The sequence below is a fragment of the Pinus tabuliformis genome, chromosome 8 (genome assembly GCF_031772625.1).
Source record: "Pinus tabuliformis cultivar Carrire ecotype Pingquan chromosome 8, CPIR1, whole genome shotgun sequence".
Taxonomy (NCBI): Eukaryota; Viridiplantae; Streptophyta; class Pinopsida; order Pinales; family Pinaceae; genus Pinus; species Pinus tabuliformis.
Genome location: NC_142294.1, coordinates 1555560049 through 1555575712, shown reverse-complemented (window position 1 = coordinate 1555575712; position 15664 = coordinate 1555560049). Strand labels below are relative to the sequence as shown.

General features: G+C 38.7%; 1 protein-coding gene across 1 annotated transcript; it reads left to right on the top strand.

Annotated features, from left to right (window-relative positions):
- The first annotated feature begins 8144 nt into the window (after window positions 1-8144).
- Window positions 8145-8756, top strand: LOC149241898 (uncharacterized). Its single transcript, XM_089370717.1, has 2 exons — window positions 8145-8339; window positions 8493-8756. Exons 1-2 carry the CDS (start codon window positions 8145-8147, stop codon window positions 8754-8756), a joined length of 459 nt encoding a protein of 152 aa, XP_089226843.1.
- Window positions 8757-15664: the final 6908 nt, after the last annotated feature.

Genomic DNA, 15664 nt, shown 5'->3' with positions numbered 1-15664 from the left:
TTCACAACTATGTAACTACTGATGTAACTGCAAGCAATTGTGAGAAACTATTTTGAAATAGTACAAAAACAAGCATATCATATTTTGCAGAGGTTCAATTATGAGAGACAGAACAGAAGGAAATAAAAAGTAGGAATTTCATTTCAGTGTAGAACATCTGTAACCATTTACAACCTCTATTAATCTCTTTCCATTTAACTACTGTGTATTGATCAAGCTAGAGAGATTAATTTTGTTTACAACTAACCATTAATCCTTTTCGTTACAATTACTATGTGCATTGACAAAGAACAGTATGAAGTATTTTCTTTTCCTTTTCCAAAGAACTAGTTCTACCAGTTATCTAGCAACAAAGAGTCTAAATGATGGAAACACCAACATTTGAAGACATTTGAAAAGTAGAGAGCGAAATTATAGTTCCAGCAAACAACCAATTCCAAGACAGACAAACGACATGGAGGAGCCACTACAGAAATCAATAGTCTTAACTTGAAAACAACAAAACAACTACATTGTATATTCAGGTAACACATAGCCATACAAACAAAAGTCTTTTTTTCTTTTAAACAATATACGAGCAGGAAGATAAGTTACAAAAGATACCAGAATAGCCATAGCCAAGGTGGGACGAGTCTCATTAGAGATAGCCCACGACAGAAACAGGGTTTGAAAACCCTTAAAATATTCAAGATTGTCAAGAAACATAAATAATATACAAAAACGGGCATAGACAAAGGTGGCCAATAGCAACCAAAGAGCCAAGGCTCTCAGAACCAAACAGCTACCAGAATCCCAAGTGCTAGAACCACAACCAAAATAAAAACAAAACATATATCAGTGATGAGGAGCGACCCCACCAGGTTCACTAGACAACTATAGTCATGGAAGCAACCATCCCAAGCCACCACTCACTTGTAGTTACAGTCAATAGGAGTGTGTTAGAAATGGAGCATATGAAACTAAAAATGACAGAGTGAGCAACAACAGGAGAGAGGGTTTTGTAAACTCACCAGAGGAGTGGATGGTGCTGGCGTGAAGAATCCCCAACTAGGTCACAGCCACAGGAGGGAACCCCTACTCACAAGGAGTGGCTACCCTTAGTAAAAATGGAAATTTGAGGAAAAGGAATGTAGCAAGGAAAAAGAGCTTACCTTGCTAAGCAGAGCTGAGGAACCAATGCCTTGTGACTGCAACCTATAAGGGAACAATGAACCAGTTAACCAAAAGCATGAACAAGAAAGTAGACAAACAATTATATAGTGAAGGCACACAGAAAACCATTAAGCTTCAGGATAGATAGAACCTTCTAATGAAAACGACAGATCCATCAACATAATGCCCAGGTGAGAGCAACCAGATAGCATAGCAGGAAGGGTAGGTAGATCTGCCAAGTCACCGGCAGAGGAACCCACACCCAGTCGCAGAAACACCATCGTTAACCCCCAACCCAGTCGTAGAAAAACCTTCAACAAAACCCTCACCGTGAGCAGAGCAAGGCCCAGTGCCAAAGTGACAAGTGAATGTGGAGTGGAGGAGTATAGTCGAAGCGTGGGAGGGTGAAAAATGAGGGAAAGGACAGGTGTCTCCTCACATCTACCACTATACCCAGCAATTATCTGAGCCATCAAGCCAAAACTAAAATATCTGTGTCAATCATCTATTTAGGGATAATCATAATTGCATTGACTTTATCCGATTGTTAATCACCGCTTAATTATTGTTAATCGACAAGCTAAAAGGGTTGGTCCCATCATATTGTGGTATCAGAGCAGGTTTTGAGCTTTCTTAAGAAATGGAAGTTGGAAGATGAGGTCATGGGAGAGGTGTTTGTAGAGTAGTAGAGGAAGGACTACGGGAAGAGATCAGGATCCTTAATGCCCATTTGGTGGAAGTATAAGCAAGAAGGAGAAGGGATTCGGAGGTAATAGATGACATTGAAGAAGAAGTTGTAGTTGTGACAGATGGATCGGATGAGGAAGGACCTGAAATCAGGTTGTTGAGGTCAGTTCTATTGGCTAGCAGTAAGCCAAAGCGAGAGTTTCCAAATTACGATGGCAGCTTGTCCACAAAAGTTTTGTTGGACTGGATCAGCGAGTTGGAAAAATATTTCGAATGTGAAGAGGTCAACAAAGATCGAAGAGTTAAATTTGCTACAACCAAGCTGAAAGGACATGCGGCCTTGTGGTGGGACAATGTCCAAGCAGAGAGAAGAAGGATGAATAAGTTTCCAATTAACAAATGGTCGAGAATGGTGGCCAAGATGAAGGGCAGATTTTTGCCAAAGATTACTAGAGTTCCATGCATCGACAAGTATAGAATTTGAAGTAGAGAGGAATGACGGTGAAAGAATATATTGAAGAATTATACCGGCTGAATTTGAGAGCTGGTTACATGGAGGACACCCAGAAAAAATAGCAAGGTTTGTGAATGGCCTAAGGCTAGAGATATTGGATGAGATAAGTATTCTCTCTCCAAGGAACATAGAAGAAGCATACCAAAGTGCCATAAAAGTAGAGGAGAAGATCACAAGAAAACAGAATTCCAAGAGAGGACGAGGAACTGGCAGGGGAAAAGGACAATCCTATGGCAGAGGATGAATTGCCAACAATAGTGAAGAGGGCAGCAGTTCCAAGACCTTAAGGATAGCAGAGAAAGGAGACAACACTAGAGGAGGAAGGCCATATTAAAGAGGAAGGGGAAATGGCAGAGGTAGAGGAGATGCCTACTAGTACTACAAGTGCCACAAGTGGGGTCACAGGTCTTTTGAGTGTCCTAAAAGGGAACAGGCTGGTCAGAGAGGAGCATATGTTACCCAGCCAGAGGAAGCAGAGGCACCACCCAGGAAGTAGAGAATGTGCCGAAAATAGGGGAAGCCTTAATTTTGAATAAAGTAAGTTATTGAAGCCAGTAAAGGAGACAGCTGAACAAACTCAAAGGACGACATTATTCTAGATAGTTTGTAAGTCACACGGAAAAATTTGCAAGCTGATTATCGATAGTGGGAGTACAGCTAATCTTGTTGCCACAGAGATGGTGGAGAAGTTGAGTTGGAAGTGGCTGAAGCACCCCACTCCATATAAGGTTTCATGGTTGCAGAAAGGCCATCAGTTGTTGGTTGACGAATAGTGTGAAGTTGAGTTCCATATTGGGAGGTATAATGACAAGGTTATTTGTGATATTATGCCTATGGACGTATGTCATATACTGCTAGGAAGGCCATGGCAGTATGACAGGAAGGTAGTTCATGATGGAAAGACAAACCATTACAAGTGTTATCACTCAGAACTATAGTTCATGTATATAAGGTTGTCCATAAGTTTCATATAAAGGTTTTAAGTCTTGTGAATAGGTTTATTGGTGTATGTCAATTTGAAATTTGAATTTCAAAAGGTATTGATGTGAATTCGTGTAAAGAAAAGATCATTAGATAGCCTCCATCATCGTTAGTTAAAGCCTGTCATGTCATTAGTACTTTGCGCAGTTTCGCAGCGCATGTTTGTTTGGTCCATTTAGCTGCGCAATGATGATTCTGTCTTTTCGCAGCGTATTGTCAACAGCCATTTCGTAGCGCGTTTTGTTAAATTTGAACTGTCCGCGCTACGAAATCGGGGTTTCGGGGTGTTTGTAGCGTTTTCTCTTGCAATGTCAAATCCGGGACGGGTGAGTCATAGGTCCGGTCATGTTTGTCAGTTTACGTCCTCTCCAGGTCTTGATAAACCATCATTTCGCCATAAGGTCCAGAGTCATGCATTTGAGTGTCAGTTTAAAGGATTTTACAAGGGATGGTTATATCATAATGGGTTTTTCATAATGTGTAAACATGTTTGCTGTATGAGAAGCCCAAGTTTTTATTTAAAGGGACCATTGCAAGCGAGCCTGCACTCCAAAGCCGAAGTTTGTTTTCGTCTTACAAGCTACCATTAGTTTCCTGTGTGAAAATATTCAAAGCAGCATGGAAAGGAAGGAACACCGATCTGGTAAGTGTGTGAGGACAGAGCCGGAGGGGTTAGATGTTACTCTCAAGAATGAAGTTGTAGCAAGAGCCTTTCAAAACGCTGGCTGCTGGCGGTTTTGCGAAAAATTGAAGGGAGGACATGCAGAAGTGACAAAGGCTTTCGCATTAAATTTCACTGGACTGAATTCGAAAGTGGCAATGTTAGAGTTTCCGGTGTCTCCTGAAGTTATTTCCACTGTCACTGAAATTCCGAGGGGTGGCCAAGAATGGTTCAAAAACTTCAAGTTCGACATGAGTCCCTGCAAAGAGTTTTTGAAGGAACCTTATGTAGATGAAGACCTCACCAAAGCGGTGCCAAGGAGTTATATAAAAGAGAATTATGCTATGCTCCTCACATGCATCCAGAAGTACCTGACATGTGAGGGTAGGTACAATAAAGTTTACTCCTACCACTTCAAACTTCTGTTACATTTCACAGGTAAGGTTTCAATAGACATACCTTTCTATTTGTTCAGGAGCATTAGCAAAATGAGTGATAAAATTCAGTTAAAGAAAGATGGTTGTGAAACATCCCTTTTTCATCATGGTCTAGTAAAGTTGCTGGTGTTGGATAGTTTACAAAAAATTGGCAAAGATTGGGATTCATTTGTGTTTATGGCCGGTTTCCCAAGCAAAACAGGCCTCACTCCATTACCTGTGAGAGAAAGAGAAGAAAGGAGTGAAGAACCCACTTTGGCTGAACTTAGAAGAGAAGTGACAGACCATAAGAAGCCTAAAACTAAATCAAGGAAATCAGAAAAGTCTGTGGCAGTTAAAGAGACACCTGAAGCATCAGTGGAGGAAACCCCTAAGTCATCATCAAAGGAAACACCTCAGTCATCAAAGCAGAAGACTCAGAAAAGGAAGGATGAAGCTAAATCCAGTGAAGTTGAAAAGATTTCAAGGGTGAGAACTAGAGGTCAACTAAACAAGGAGAAAGGAAAGTCAGTCCCTGTGGAAGAAAGTCCTATTTCAAAAGGTAGTTTAAATGACTTACTTGAAGCCATTGAACTAGAGCAAGATCAGCCAATACAAATTGAACCACTAGAATTTGAGCAAGTTCACTCGGTGCAGCCAATGCATATTGATCTCACTCAGTCCTCACCTGAAAGTTCTAAAAAATCAAGGGCTTCTAAAAGGTTGAAATTTGAAGAGCCAAGTAAAGAATATGCTTTTAAGCCACGCAGACCAGTTACAAGAAGGCAAATCAAAGAAGTGGAGAAAGCTCAGAAAGAGAAGGCACCTTTAGGAATGCCTAGGACAGAGGTACTTGAAGTTTTCACCGGAATAGTTCAAGCAGCCAAAAACAAGAACAAGGATAATAAGGTTATCATCAGTCAAAGTGGAAATGTTATTGCTATTAAGAAACAAGCTGGAGCAACAAAGGAAGAAATACCTCAGATTAAAAATGTTTCTAAGGAAAGGGCAGTAAGATATACAAATTATAAAAAGGCTGTAATGAAAGGCAGAACAAGTTTGATTAGTCAAGCTGACTCAGTATCTGATGCATATGTGTGGACAGTGCCAGCTCTGAAGCAGGCAAAAATCATGAAACAAATGAATACAAGCTTAAGAGCAGAAAACAAGGTGTTAAAGGAAGAAGTTAGCAGCTTGAAAAGGAAGCTAGGCAAACTAGCTAATTGATTCAAGGGGAAATTTGCCTTTCAAATTTTGGTAAATTTTGGTTATCATCATTTTGAAACTTTTTGAAACTTTTTGAAGTCCTGACACCTGTGTAAAATGGCTGAAGAAATCACAGAGTTAAGTCATTGTTGCTTTAAGGTTCATATGCTTAGTTTTGATTACCTACAGCAGTTTCGTAGCGCGCTACGAAACTGCTGTAGATGATTGTTTATGTGAAAAATTTGAAAATTGAATGTTGAGGTCAGCAAATCTTAAAGGGATGACTTTAGGCTAGCATGGGGATTATAGAAATTCATTCAGATGTTTAAAAAGGTGCCAGGTGTAAGTATTCAAGGAAAAGGTGAAATTTTGTCTTTTGTTAAAGTTTTCACTTTATGTCCGAATTTTTAGGGTTCTGGTAGGGTTGCCGAGGTGTTGAGTGGTACACTTGTTCAGTTTATGAGATGGCCAGATCATAAGATTTCTTCCATCATACGTGACTATTAGAGGATTAAATGGCTTGAAACATGATCTTAAATGCATGAACACTAATGGGAGACAGAGACCGTGAACATAGGGCACAGATTCTTATTTGTTGATGAATCATCCACATATCAGGCATCCGAAGCTGCCCATCCAGTGAATGTGTTTCCAGTTTGGTTTGGCTATTATTGAAGTGCTACAGGTGTCAAGTTTCAAGAACGCATCAATGTACACGAGGAGATAGACTTGAAGTTTCAATGGAATGGAATCCTCTGTTTTCGTAGCACAATACCTTTTGTAATTAATTAGTTTGTTTAAGATATAGATAAGGTAATTAATGATAGAATTCCGAGCTCCCTTCATGCTTGTTGAGGAGTCTCAGGTAGTAGTATTTTGGTTTGCTATATATAGAAATGACTCTGATGTAAAAAAGGTTGGACATTTTATACAAAAACAGAGTTGTTTTGGGCCATTGTAAGACTTGTGACAGTAATAGTAAAACAGTGTTGATTTCTTCTCAAGATTCTCGATGGATTATTGTGTTCAAATATAATGATGGTGTTTTATATTTTATGTTCTTTTACAGCCTTGTTGTAACACAATCACTCAGAATTCATAATCTTATGCTCTGACTTCCTGTGTGTTTGGCAAGCTGTGGTTTTGATGGAGTATGTTTGACATGTAATGCAAAGAGCCTTGACTTCCATGAAATGACTATGTTTTTCTTGTTTACTTAGTGTATGAGACTCCATAGCCTAATGAGGACCAGTTTGATGTGTATCCAACCAGCTTTTGTTTTCATGAATGAGTAAAGAGTTAGCCATCTGTTGTAGTGAAGGATTTTTATCAAGAGTTTGTGAGAGAGCCCTCTCTGATCAAAGAGGCTAATCTTTGATCTAAAGTTAGGTTGAAAGAGTTACATGAAATCTTGCTTGGTTGCAGCCCTCAGTAGTGATTTTGTGATAACAACAAGTTTGTCAAGGATGGGATTAAGCACACACTTGTACCCATCGAGGAGGAGGAAGCAACAGAAACTAGCGGAATCAAAGTGTTACTGGTGGGAGGAAAGGAATTTTTGAACCAGATCAAAGACAGTGAGAAAAATATGTTGTTGTGAGGAGGCCAAAAACAATATTGTTGCACACTAAAATTATAGATTTGCCTGAAGAAATTCAGAACATGTTGTAGGAGTTCAGTGACATTGTAGTAGACGATTTGCCGGATAAATTGCTTCCTAAGAGGAGTATCAATCATCACATAGACTTTATACACGAAGCTAGTTTACCGAACAAGGTAACGTACCGAATGAGTCCTAATCACAATGAGGAGATTAGGAAACAGGTACATGAATTGTTGGATAAAGGGTTGATAAGGGAGAGTTTAAGTCCCTGTGCAGTTCCAACAGTTTTAGCTCCAAAAAAAATAGGAGAGTGGCGAATGTGCACCGATTCAGAGCCATCAATAAGATTACCATCAGGTATAGGTTTCCACTTCTGCAGATGGATGACATGATGGACTATTTGAGCAAGGCAGGATATTTTTCGAAAATCTATCTAGAGAGTGGATACCACCAGATTCGAATCAGGGAAGGAGACGAATGGAAGACAACCTTTAAGACCAATGAAGGATTATATGTGTGGCTAGTGATGCCATTCGGGTTAAGCAATGCCCCTAGTACCTTTATGTGCTTAATGAATGAGATGTTAAAAGAATTATTTTGAAAGTTCGTGATTGTATATCTTGATGATATATTGATTTTTAGTAAAACAAGAGGAGACCATTTTCGACACGTTCGAAGTGTGCTGGAGAAGTTATAGAAAAACAAGTTGCTATTAAATCTGAAAAAAATGTTCTTTTCTTCAGAGGGTATTAGTTTATTTCGGTTTTGTGATTACCGAAAATGAGATGAAGATGGACCCAGAGAAGATTGCAACAATCATTAGCTGGCCATCCCCAAAAGGTTTGTTTTGAGGTACGCAGTTTTCATGAGTTGGAAAGTTTTTATCGTAAGTTGATAAGAAATTTTAGTGAGATTTGCGTAGCTATGTTGGATACTATAGAAAAAGCAAGTCAGCCTTTCTATTGGTTTGAGATAGTAGAGAAAAGCTTTCAACTGCTGAAGAAGAAGATTACTGAAAGACCAATCCTGAGATTGGCATATTCTAACAAGCTTTTTCAGGTTCACTGTGATGCCAGTGGTACAACCATTGGGGCCGTACTCAGCCAGGAAGACAAACCTGTTGCTTATTTCAGCAAAAAATTGAACGAAAGCAAGTAGAAGTACTCTTCTTACGATAAGGAGTTCTATGTTGTCATCGAAGCATTGAAGCATTGGAGACAGTATTTGTTGGGGAATGAATTTGTTTTGTTTTCTAATAATTCTGCATTGCAGTACGTTATGCAGCAGCATAAGATGAACCACAAGCATGCAAAATGGGTTGAGTACTTGCAGAGTTTCATGTATGTCTTGAAGCATATTAGTGGACAGGCCAACAAGGTAGCAAATGCATTAACTAGAAGAGCTCAGCTCTTACAGGAGAGTATGATACAAGTATTGGGTTTCGAGCACTTGGCAGACTTGTATCATACAGATGCAGATTTCAAGGAGGCTTACAAAGCCTACCAAAATCTTTTGTTGAGGAACAACAGTTCATGACTGGACTATAATTTACAGGAGAAGCTGTTGTTTAAAGGGGGACAGCTACGCATTCTCGATTGTTTGATGAGGTAGAACATCATCAGGGAGAAGCACAGCGGAGGTCTAGCTGGACATTTGGGCATTGATAAGACCCTAGACTAGCTAAGCCATTTTTATTACTGGCCAAAGATGCGAAGGGATGTGCAGCAATTTGTAGCCAGATGCAAAGTGTGTCATTTGGCGAAAGGACACAGTCAGAATACGAAAATCTACACACCACTACCTATTTTGAGTAGATCGTGAGACTCGATCAGCTTGGACTTTGTCTTGGGACTACCAATAACGCAGCAGGGTTACGATTATGTGATGGTGATAGTAGATCGATTCTCGAAAATGACACATTTCATCCCTTGTAAAAAAACCAGCGATGCCACTCACATGGCCCACTTGTTCTTCATGGAGGTAGTCATGCTACATGACCTGCCTAAATCCATAGTTTCCAACAGGGACATGAAATTTACAGGATACTTTTGGTGCACCATGTAGAAGAATATGGACACATAGTTATGTGTCAGCTCTGCTTATCACCCACAAACCGACAGAAAAAGAGAGGTGGTAAATAGGAACTTGGGAAACCTGCTACGAAGCTTGATTAGAGAAGATTCATGGATGTGGGATCAGGTACTTGCCCAAGCGGAGTTCGCTTACAACGACTCACCAAATCGTAGCATGGGATACAGTGATTTTCAAATATTATATGGCATGCATCCTCGTGAAGTGAATGAGTTACAAGATCTAAGACAATAGGAAAGATGAAGTATGGATGGGGAAGATTTCGCCAAAGCAATGAATGACCTACACGAGCAGGTAAAGACGAAGTTGCAGGACAGCAGTCAAAAGTATAAGCAGTGGGTAGATTTGCAACGACAAGAGGTATAGTTTAATGTGGGGGATGAAGTCCTCACACAATTGCACAGAGAACAACTTCCTAAGGGTGAATACAATAAACTGAAATACGAAAAGACCAACCCTAGAAAAATTCTGCATAAATTTTCAACCAATGATTATGAATTACAACTGCCTCTAGGGATAGGCATATCGACCATCTTCAACGTGGCAGACTTGTTTCCATATACTGCCAATCTTGAAGACGACAGTACAACATGGCCTACATTGGAGACACAGGAAGGAAGAGACACTTGGATGAGGCAAATGCCTTCAGCTCAACCCCTTGAGATTGAGCGGATCCTTGACGCTCAAGTAGCCAGGTGAACTTGGCGGAAGGAGTACCTACAATACCTTGCCAAGTGGAAGAACCATCCCATTGAGGATAGTTCTTAGCTTGACGTTGGACAAATCCAGTGGGCAGGCTATTCATTCGGGGAGCTAATGGACCAGAGCCATGAATTTTTCTTACCCCTGGAGCCTGATGCAAGAGCATCAAGCTGAGGGTATCATGGTTGGGGTGTTTTGTCTCAGCTAGGAAGAACAGGTTCACACTCATTGTTTAGTTTCATTTCCATTTGTTGGTTAACACAACATTTAAGGACTTGCATTTTTAATTATTTAGTTAAATGGTAATTAGGAACATCATGGTTAGAGGGAGGTTGTTATAGCCACCTTTCTCTTTTTTTTTTTCTTTTTTAATTAACAGTTGTCTTCATACAAAAAAATATACTTTCCAACAAAGCAAGAAAACAAAGAAATAGTTTTCACAACTATGTAACTACCAATGTAGCTATGAGCAGTTGTGAGAAACTGTCTTGAAATAGTACAAAAACAAGCATATCATATTTTGTAGAGGTCCAATTACGAGACACGAAACAGAAGGAAATAAAAAATAAGAATTTCATTTCTGTGCAAAACATCTGTAACCATTTACAGCCTCTCTTAATCTCTTTCCATTTAAATACTGTGTATTGATCAAGATAGATAAATGAATTTTGTTTACAACTAACCATTAATCCATTTAGTTACAATTACTGTGTGCATTGACAATGAACATAACAAAGTATTTTACTTTCCTTTTCCAAACAACTAGTTCTACCAGTTATCTAGCAACAAAAAGTCTCAAGTATGGAAACAATAGCATTTGAAGACATTTGAAAAGAAAAGAGTGAAATTATAGTTCCAGCCAATAGCTAATTCCAATACAGACAAACAGCATGGAGGAGCCACTGTAGAAATCAATAGTTTTAGCTTAAAAATGACTACATTGTATATTAAGGTAACCCATAGCCATACAAACAAAAGTCTTTTTTTCTTTTAAATAATAGACGAGTAGGAAGATAAGTTACAAAAATGTACTAGAATAGCCATAGCCAAGGTGGGATGAGTCTCATTAGAGATAGCCCATGATAGACCCAGGGTTTGAAGACCCTTAAAATATTCAAGACTGCCAAGACAACATAAATAATATACAAAAAGGGTGTAGCCAAAGGCGGCCAACAGCAACCAAAGAGTCGAGGCTCTCAAAACCAAACAACTACCAGAAACCAAAGTGCTAGAACCACAACCAAAATAAAAACGAAACATATATCAGTGATGAGGAGCAACCCTACCAGGTTCACCAGACAACAGCAGTCATGGAAGCGGCCATCCCAAGCCACCACCCACCTATAGTTACAGTCAACAGGAGTGTGTTAGAAATGGAGCATATGAAACTGAAAATGAAAGAGTGAGCAACACTAGGAGAGAGGGTTTTGTAAACTCACCAGAGGAGTGGACGGTGCTGGTGTGAAGAATTCCCAGCCAGGTCGCAGCTGCAGGAGGGAACCCCTGCTCACAAGGAGCGGCTACCCTTAGTAAAAATGGAAAATTGAGGAAAATGAATGTAGTAGGGATAGAGAGCTTACCTTGCTAAGCAGAGCCAAGGAGTCGATCCCTTGCGACTGCAACCTACAAGAGAACAATGAATTGGTTAACCAGAAGCATATACAAGCAAGAAGACAAACAATTATACAGTGAAGGCACACAGAGAACCATTGAGCTTCAGGATAAAGAGAACCCTCTAACGAAAATGACAGAGCCATCAAGGCAATGCCCAGGTGAGAACAACCTGACAGCATAGCAGGAAGGGCAGGCAGAGCTACCAAGTCACCTGCAAAAGAACCCACACACAGTCGCAAAAACACCATCGTTTCCTCAATACAATCGTAGACAAACCTTCAACAAAACCCTCACCATGAGCAGAGCAAGGCCCAGTGCCAAAGTGATAAGTGAATGCGGAGTGGAGGAGTATAGTCGAAGCGTGGGAGGGTGAAAACTGAGGGCAAGGACATGTGTCTCCTCACACCTACCACCATACCTAGAAATTAACTGAGCCATCAAGCCAAAACCAAAATATCTGTGTTAATCATCTATTTAAGGATAATCATAATTGCATTGACTTTATCCGATTGTTAATCATCACTTAAGTATTGTTAATCCAGAAGCTAAAATGGTTGGTCGCATCACAACTATTGTTATTGAAGGTACACATATAAAATAAATTCCTATTTTTAATAAAAATTAATAGGGAGCACTTTCACAATTCTATAATTGTTGTTAAAAAGGTAACTAATTTATGAAATGTATATCAACAATGTGCATCTAAAGCATGACACTACAATATTTCTATGTATTATCATGTGTTTATACAACTTTGATTGAGTGAGTCTTTGTATGTAAATTAGTTATTAGTAAACTACTCCTTAATGTTGTTTATGATGGGCACCCTAAATAGTTAAAATTAAAATCTATAGTTTGAAATTTCAAAATTTTTGTTTAATGTCAAATACTTTTACAAAGAAAAAAAATGTTCCATAGAACTTCAAATTCTAGTCCTGTAGTAGCCTTAATGATATTGAGAATTGATTATTGTAACGTAGACATTGATTTTGAAAAATAGTGTATATGAACTTGGAATAATGCTTACATTAGAATGTAGGATTTTTTTTTTGTTACTCTTTAAAGTCTTTTAAGAGATTTTCTCAACCATATTCTTATGTCTTAGAAACTATCGGATCACATAAGCACTATTTTTTTTTGTGAAAACATTCTTATTGATATTTGAGTAAGCATGTCTGTTCCTCCATCTATTTTTCTTCTTTGTATGAGAGCCCATAAAGAGTTAACTCTAACTCCCTCAAGAAAGGGCCCAAGAAAAGGCCCAATAAGATGGAAGAGATGCCAAATTTTGTTTTTTGTATACAAATTAGTGTAGTGTTTTGTCGGAGTGATTTGCATGGATATGTACGTTTGTTTTGTCTTTTTCTTTTATGTGCCGAAGAAGGTAAACTCAACAAAGTTTATCCAAGGAACAACGGGAATATATTTCCAAAGCCTAAGAATAATCCATAGATAAAAAAAATAGTGATCCAGGTAGATTTTGGTGGCCACCCACCTATCCCATTTGGACCCCCACAACTGTCTCTTTCAATTTTTCAGTTTCCTTAATTATAGCGCAGTTTACTATTTTTAGCAATTTTTCTGGTCCTAAACTTCCGGAGCTGTTTTGAGGCCCTAAACGAAATTTTTTTAGATAAAAAGTCATATTTCCATTGTATTCCTCGGAGAGATCTTTCCAACGGGCTATCATGCACGTCAAACGGAGATCGTATGCCAAAGTTACGACCCCGGGAAGTTGATGTACCAATTTACCCGAACGGGGCCCATAGTTTGGCGTTTCATCTTCTAGGGTTAGGTTTTGGAATGTTAAGGGTTTTCCATTGTTTCTCAATAATAAATAGGCCTTTGAGCCTCATTGTAAACACAGTTCGAAACAGTTCAGAGGCATGTAGCTTTTACATCTCTTCTCAGAGATAAGCTACCATCGCCCTAGCTGGGTTATTTCTATTTGTAAGCATATTTCAGTATTCTCCATTAATGAAATGAAGTATTATTTCCGCTGCATCTCTGTTTTTATGGTTATCGCATCTCTATATTTATGGTTATCTCTGTAATCTATTACATTCCTGCTTAAATCCGGATCAAATAGAAACTTGTGCCACATGTTCAAAGAGAAATGCATACTTCCTATTTTCTAGGGCTATGCAATTTACTTATTGTGGGAGACTATGGAGTCCACTGGCAAAAAGTACTGTGAAATTCCTAGTGAAAAAGGATTGGGTAGTGCACTCGCTAAGTGGATTATGTAGTTTTGGCTCTTAGTGAAGGATTGTGTCATTCACTTGGTCAATCATTGTCTATTATAGCATGTAAACCCATCCTTCTTAGAAGGATTCAGTATTTTTTCTGTCCATGAAATTGGCAGAACAACACTATGAATTATTGAAACAACATTTTGAGTGATTTGGTCTTCTAATTATTACATGGTGTCTAGTGACACTTTGACAATTTATTTACCCACATGTTTATGAATTCCTTAGTGTTTAGATAGCCTATTACTACAGAGAAATGAGAATCCATATGTTGCTTATTATTAGGAAAGTCGTAAGTAAAGTGGATATTATGTGGTTGGTGGGAGGAAAGCTACTACCCACTAGCATTGTTTAGCAGCATGATCTTGGTATCCATTCCTTACAGAATCAATATAATGACATATGCACATGGTAATATTATGCATCTACAAGCAAATATGTTAATCTTTGATCATTGGATGTTCACTTAAACCTATCTATCCTCCAAATTTGTTTTAAATTTTAAAGTGAATACATCCTAAGTAGTATTCCACATGATATCAAAGTCCTACAATGTAAAACATCGTATCAAATAGAATGGGAACTAATGTTGATGGAATTTCAACAACTTCCTCGATAATTCTCCCTTTAGGCTCCTTTGATGCTGATCTCTTGGGAGGCATGATGTTATATGTTGATGAGAGAGAAGTATGCTTAAGACCAACAGTACCTATGGCAAGATATGAAGTCATGGAAAACACTAGTTAGCTCTAGCAGATCAATTCAACAATCAATCATAAAGAAAAAGACACTGACTCAGGTGAGACGTTGCAGAATACTGGGAAGCAAGCGTATAAATTAGGCTCTATAATTGTGCAGTGCACAGTGTGAGAGGAGATTGTGCGGTCTTGACTGAAAAGCGATGGATAGAGGGGTAAATCCATGCAATGCACAATATCAATTGGTAGAAGAGGAGGAGGATCGTACATTTCATAGTATCTGTGGCTAGGCTAGGCTACTTCTCATTGGGATTAAATAATGCGTAGCTGGAGGGGGCCAATGACTACGCATTGCACAACTTTAGTTGGCAGGGAGGTAGATTGTTGCTTGGGATTCCACAATGGATAGTGGGAGGAGCCAACAAGCCTTAAGGATGCTTCAATTCAATGAAGGAGAGAGCAAATATTTAGATCTAGAACTGAAGAAGAGGCAGGTGTATATTCACCTCTGAATGAGTTAGATCAATAATTAGTATCGACCATAAAATATCATGTGAAGGGAAGAACATGCATGCATAATATGACTTGAGAGACTAAAACAACACTTTTACAAGGTAGTAATAGTAAAATTGGCAGTAACTACAAGAAGAAACAAGAAAATCAATAGTTGCAAACCAAAAAGCGAAAAAAGCGATGGGAAAAGCAGTAAAAGGTGACAATTTCGAAACCTACCCGTAAAAGCATTGCAAACCAAATCCAAATCTCCTTGAAATCATGAGGATGGTGAGAGATCCAATATTGAATGTGAAAGTGATATCTAAAAGCCTCTATTATCTATATTTTCCCCAATAGTATTAGGGTTAGGGTTTATGAAACACATGCTTAAAATTAATGACAAAGTAGCACGTATCCATAGATAAAAAAATAGAAACTTGTGCTACATGTACAAAGAGAAATTCATACTCCCTATTTTATAGGGATGTGCAATATACTTATTTTGGGAGACTACATAGTCCACTAGCAAAAAGGACTGTGATATTCCTAGTGACAAAGGATTGGGTAGTTCACTGGCTAAGTGGATTATGTA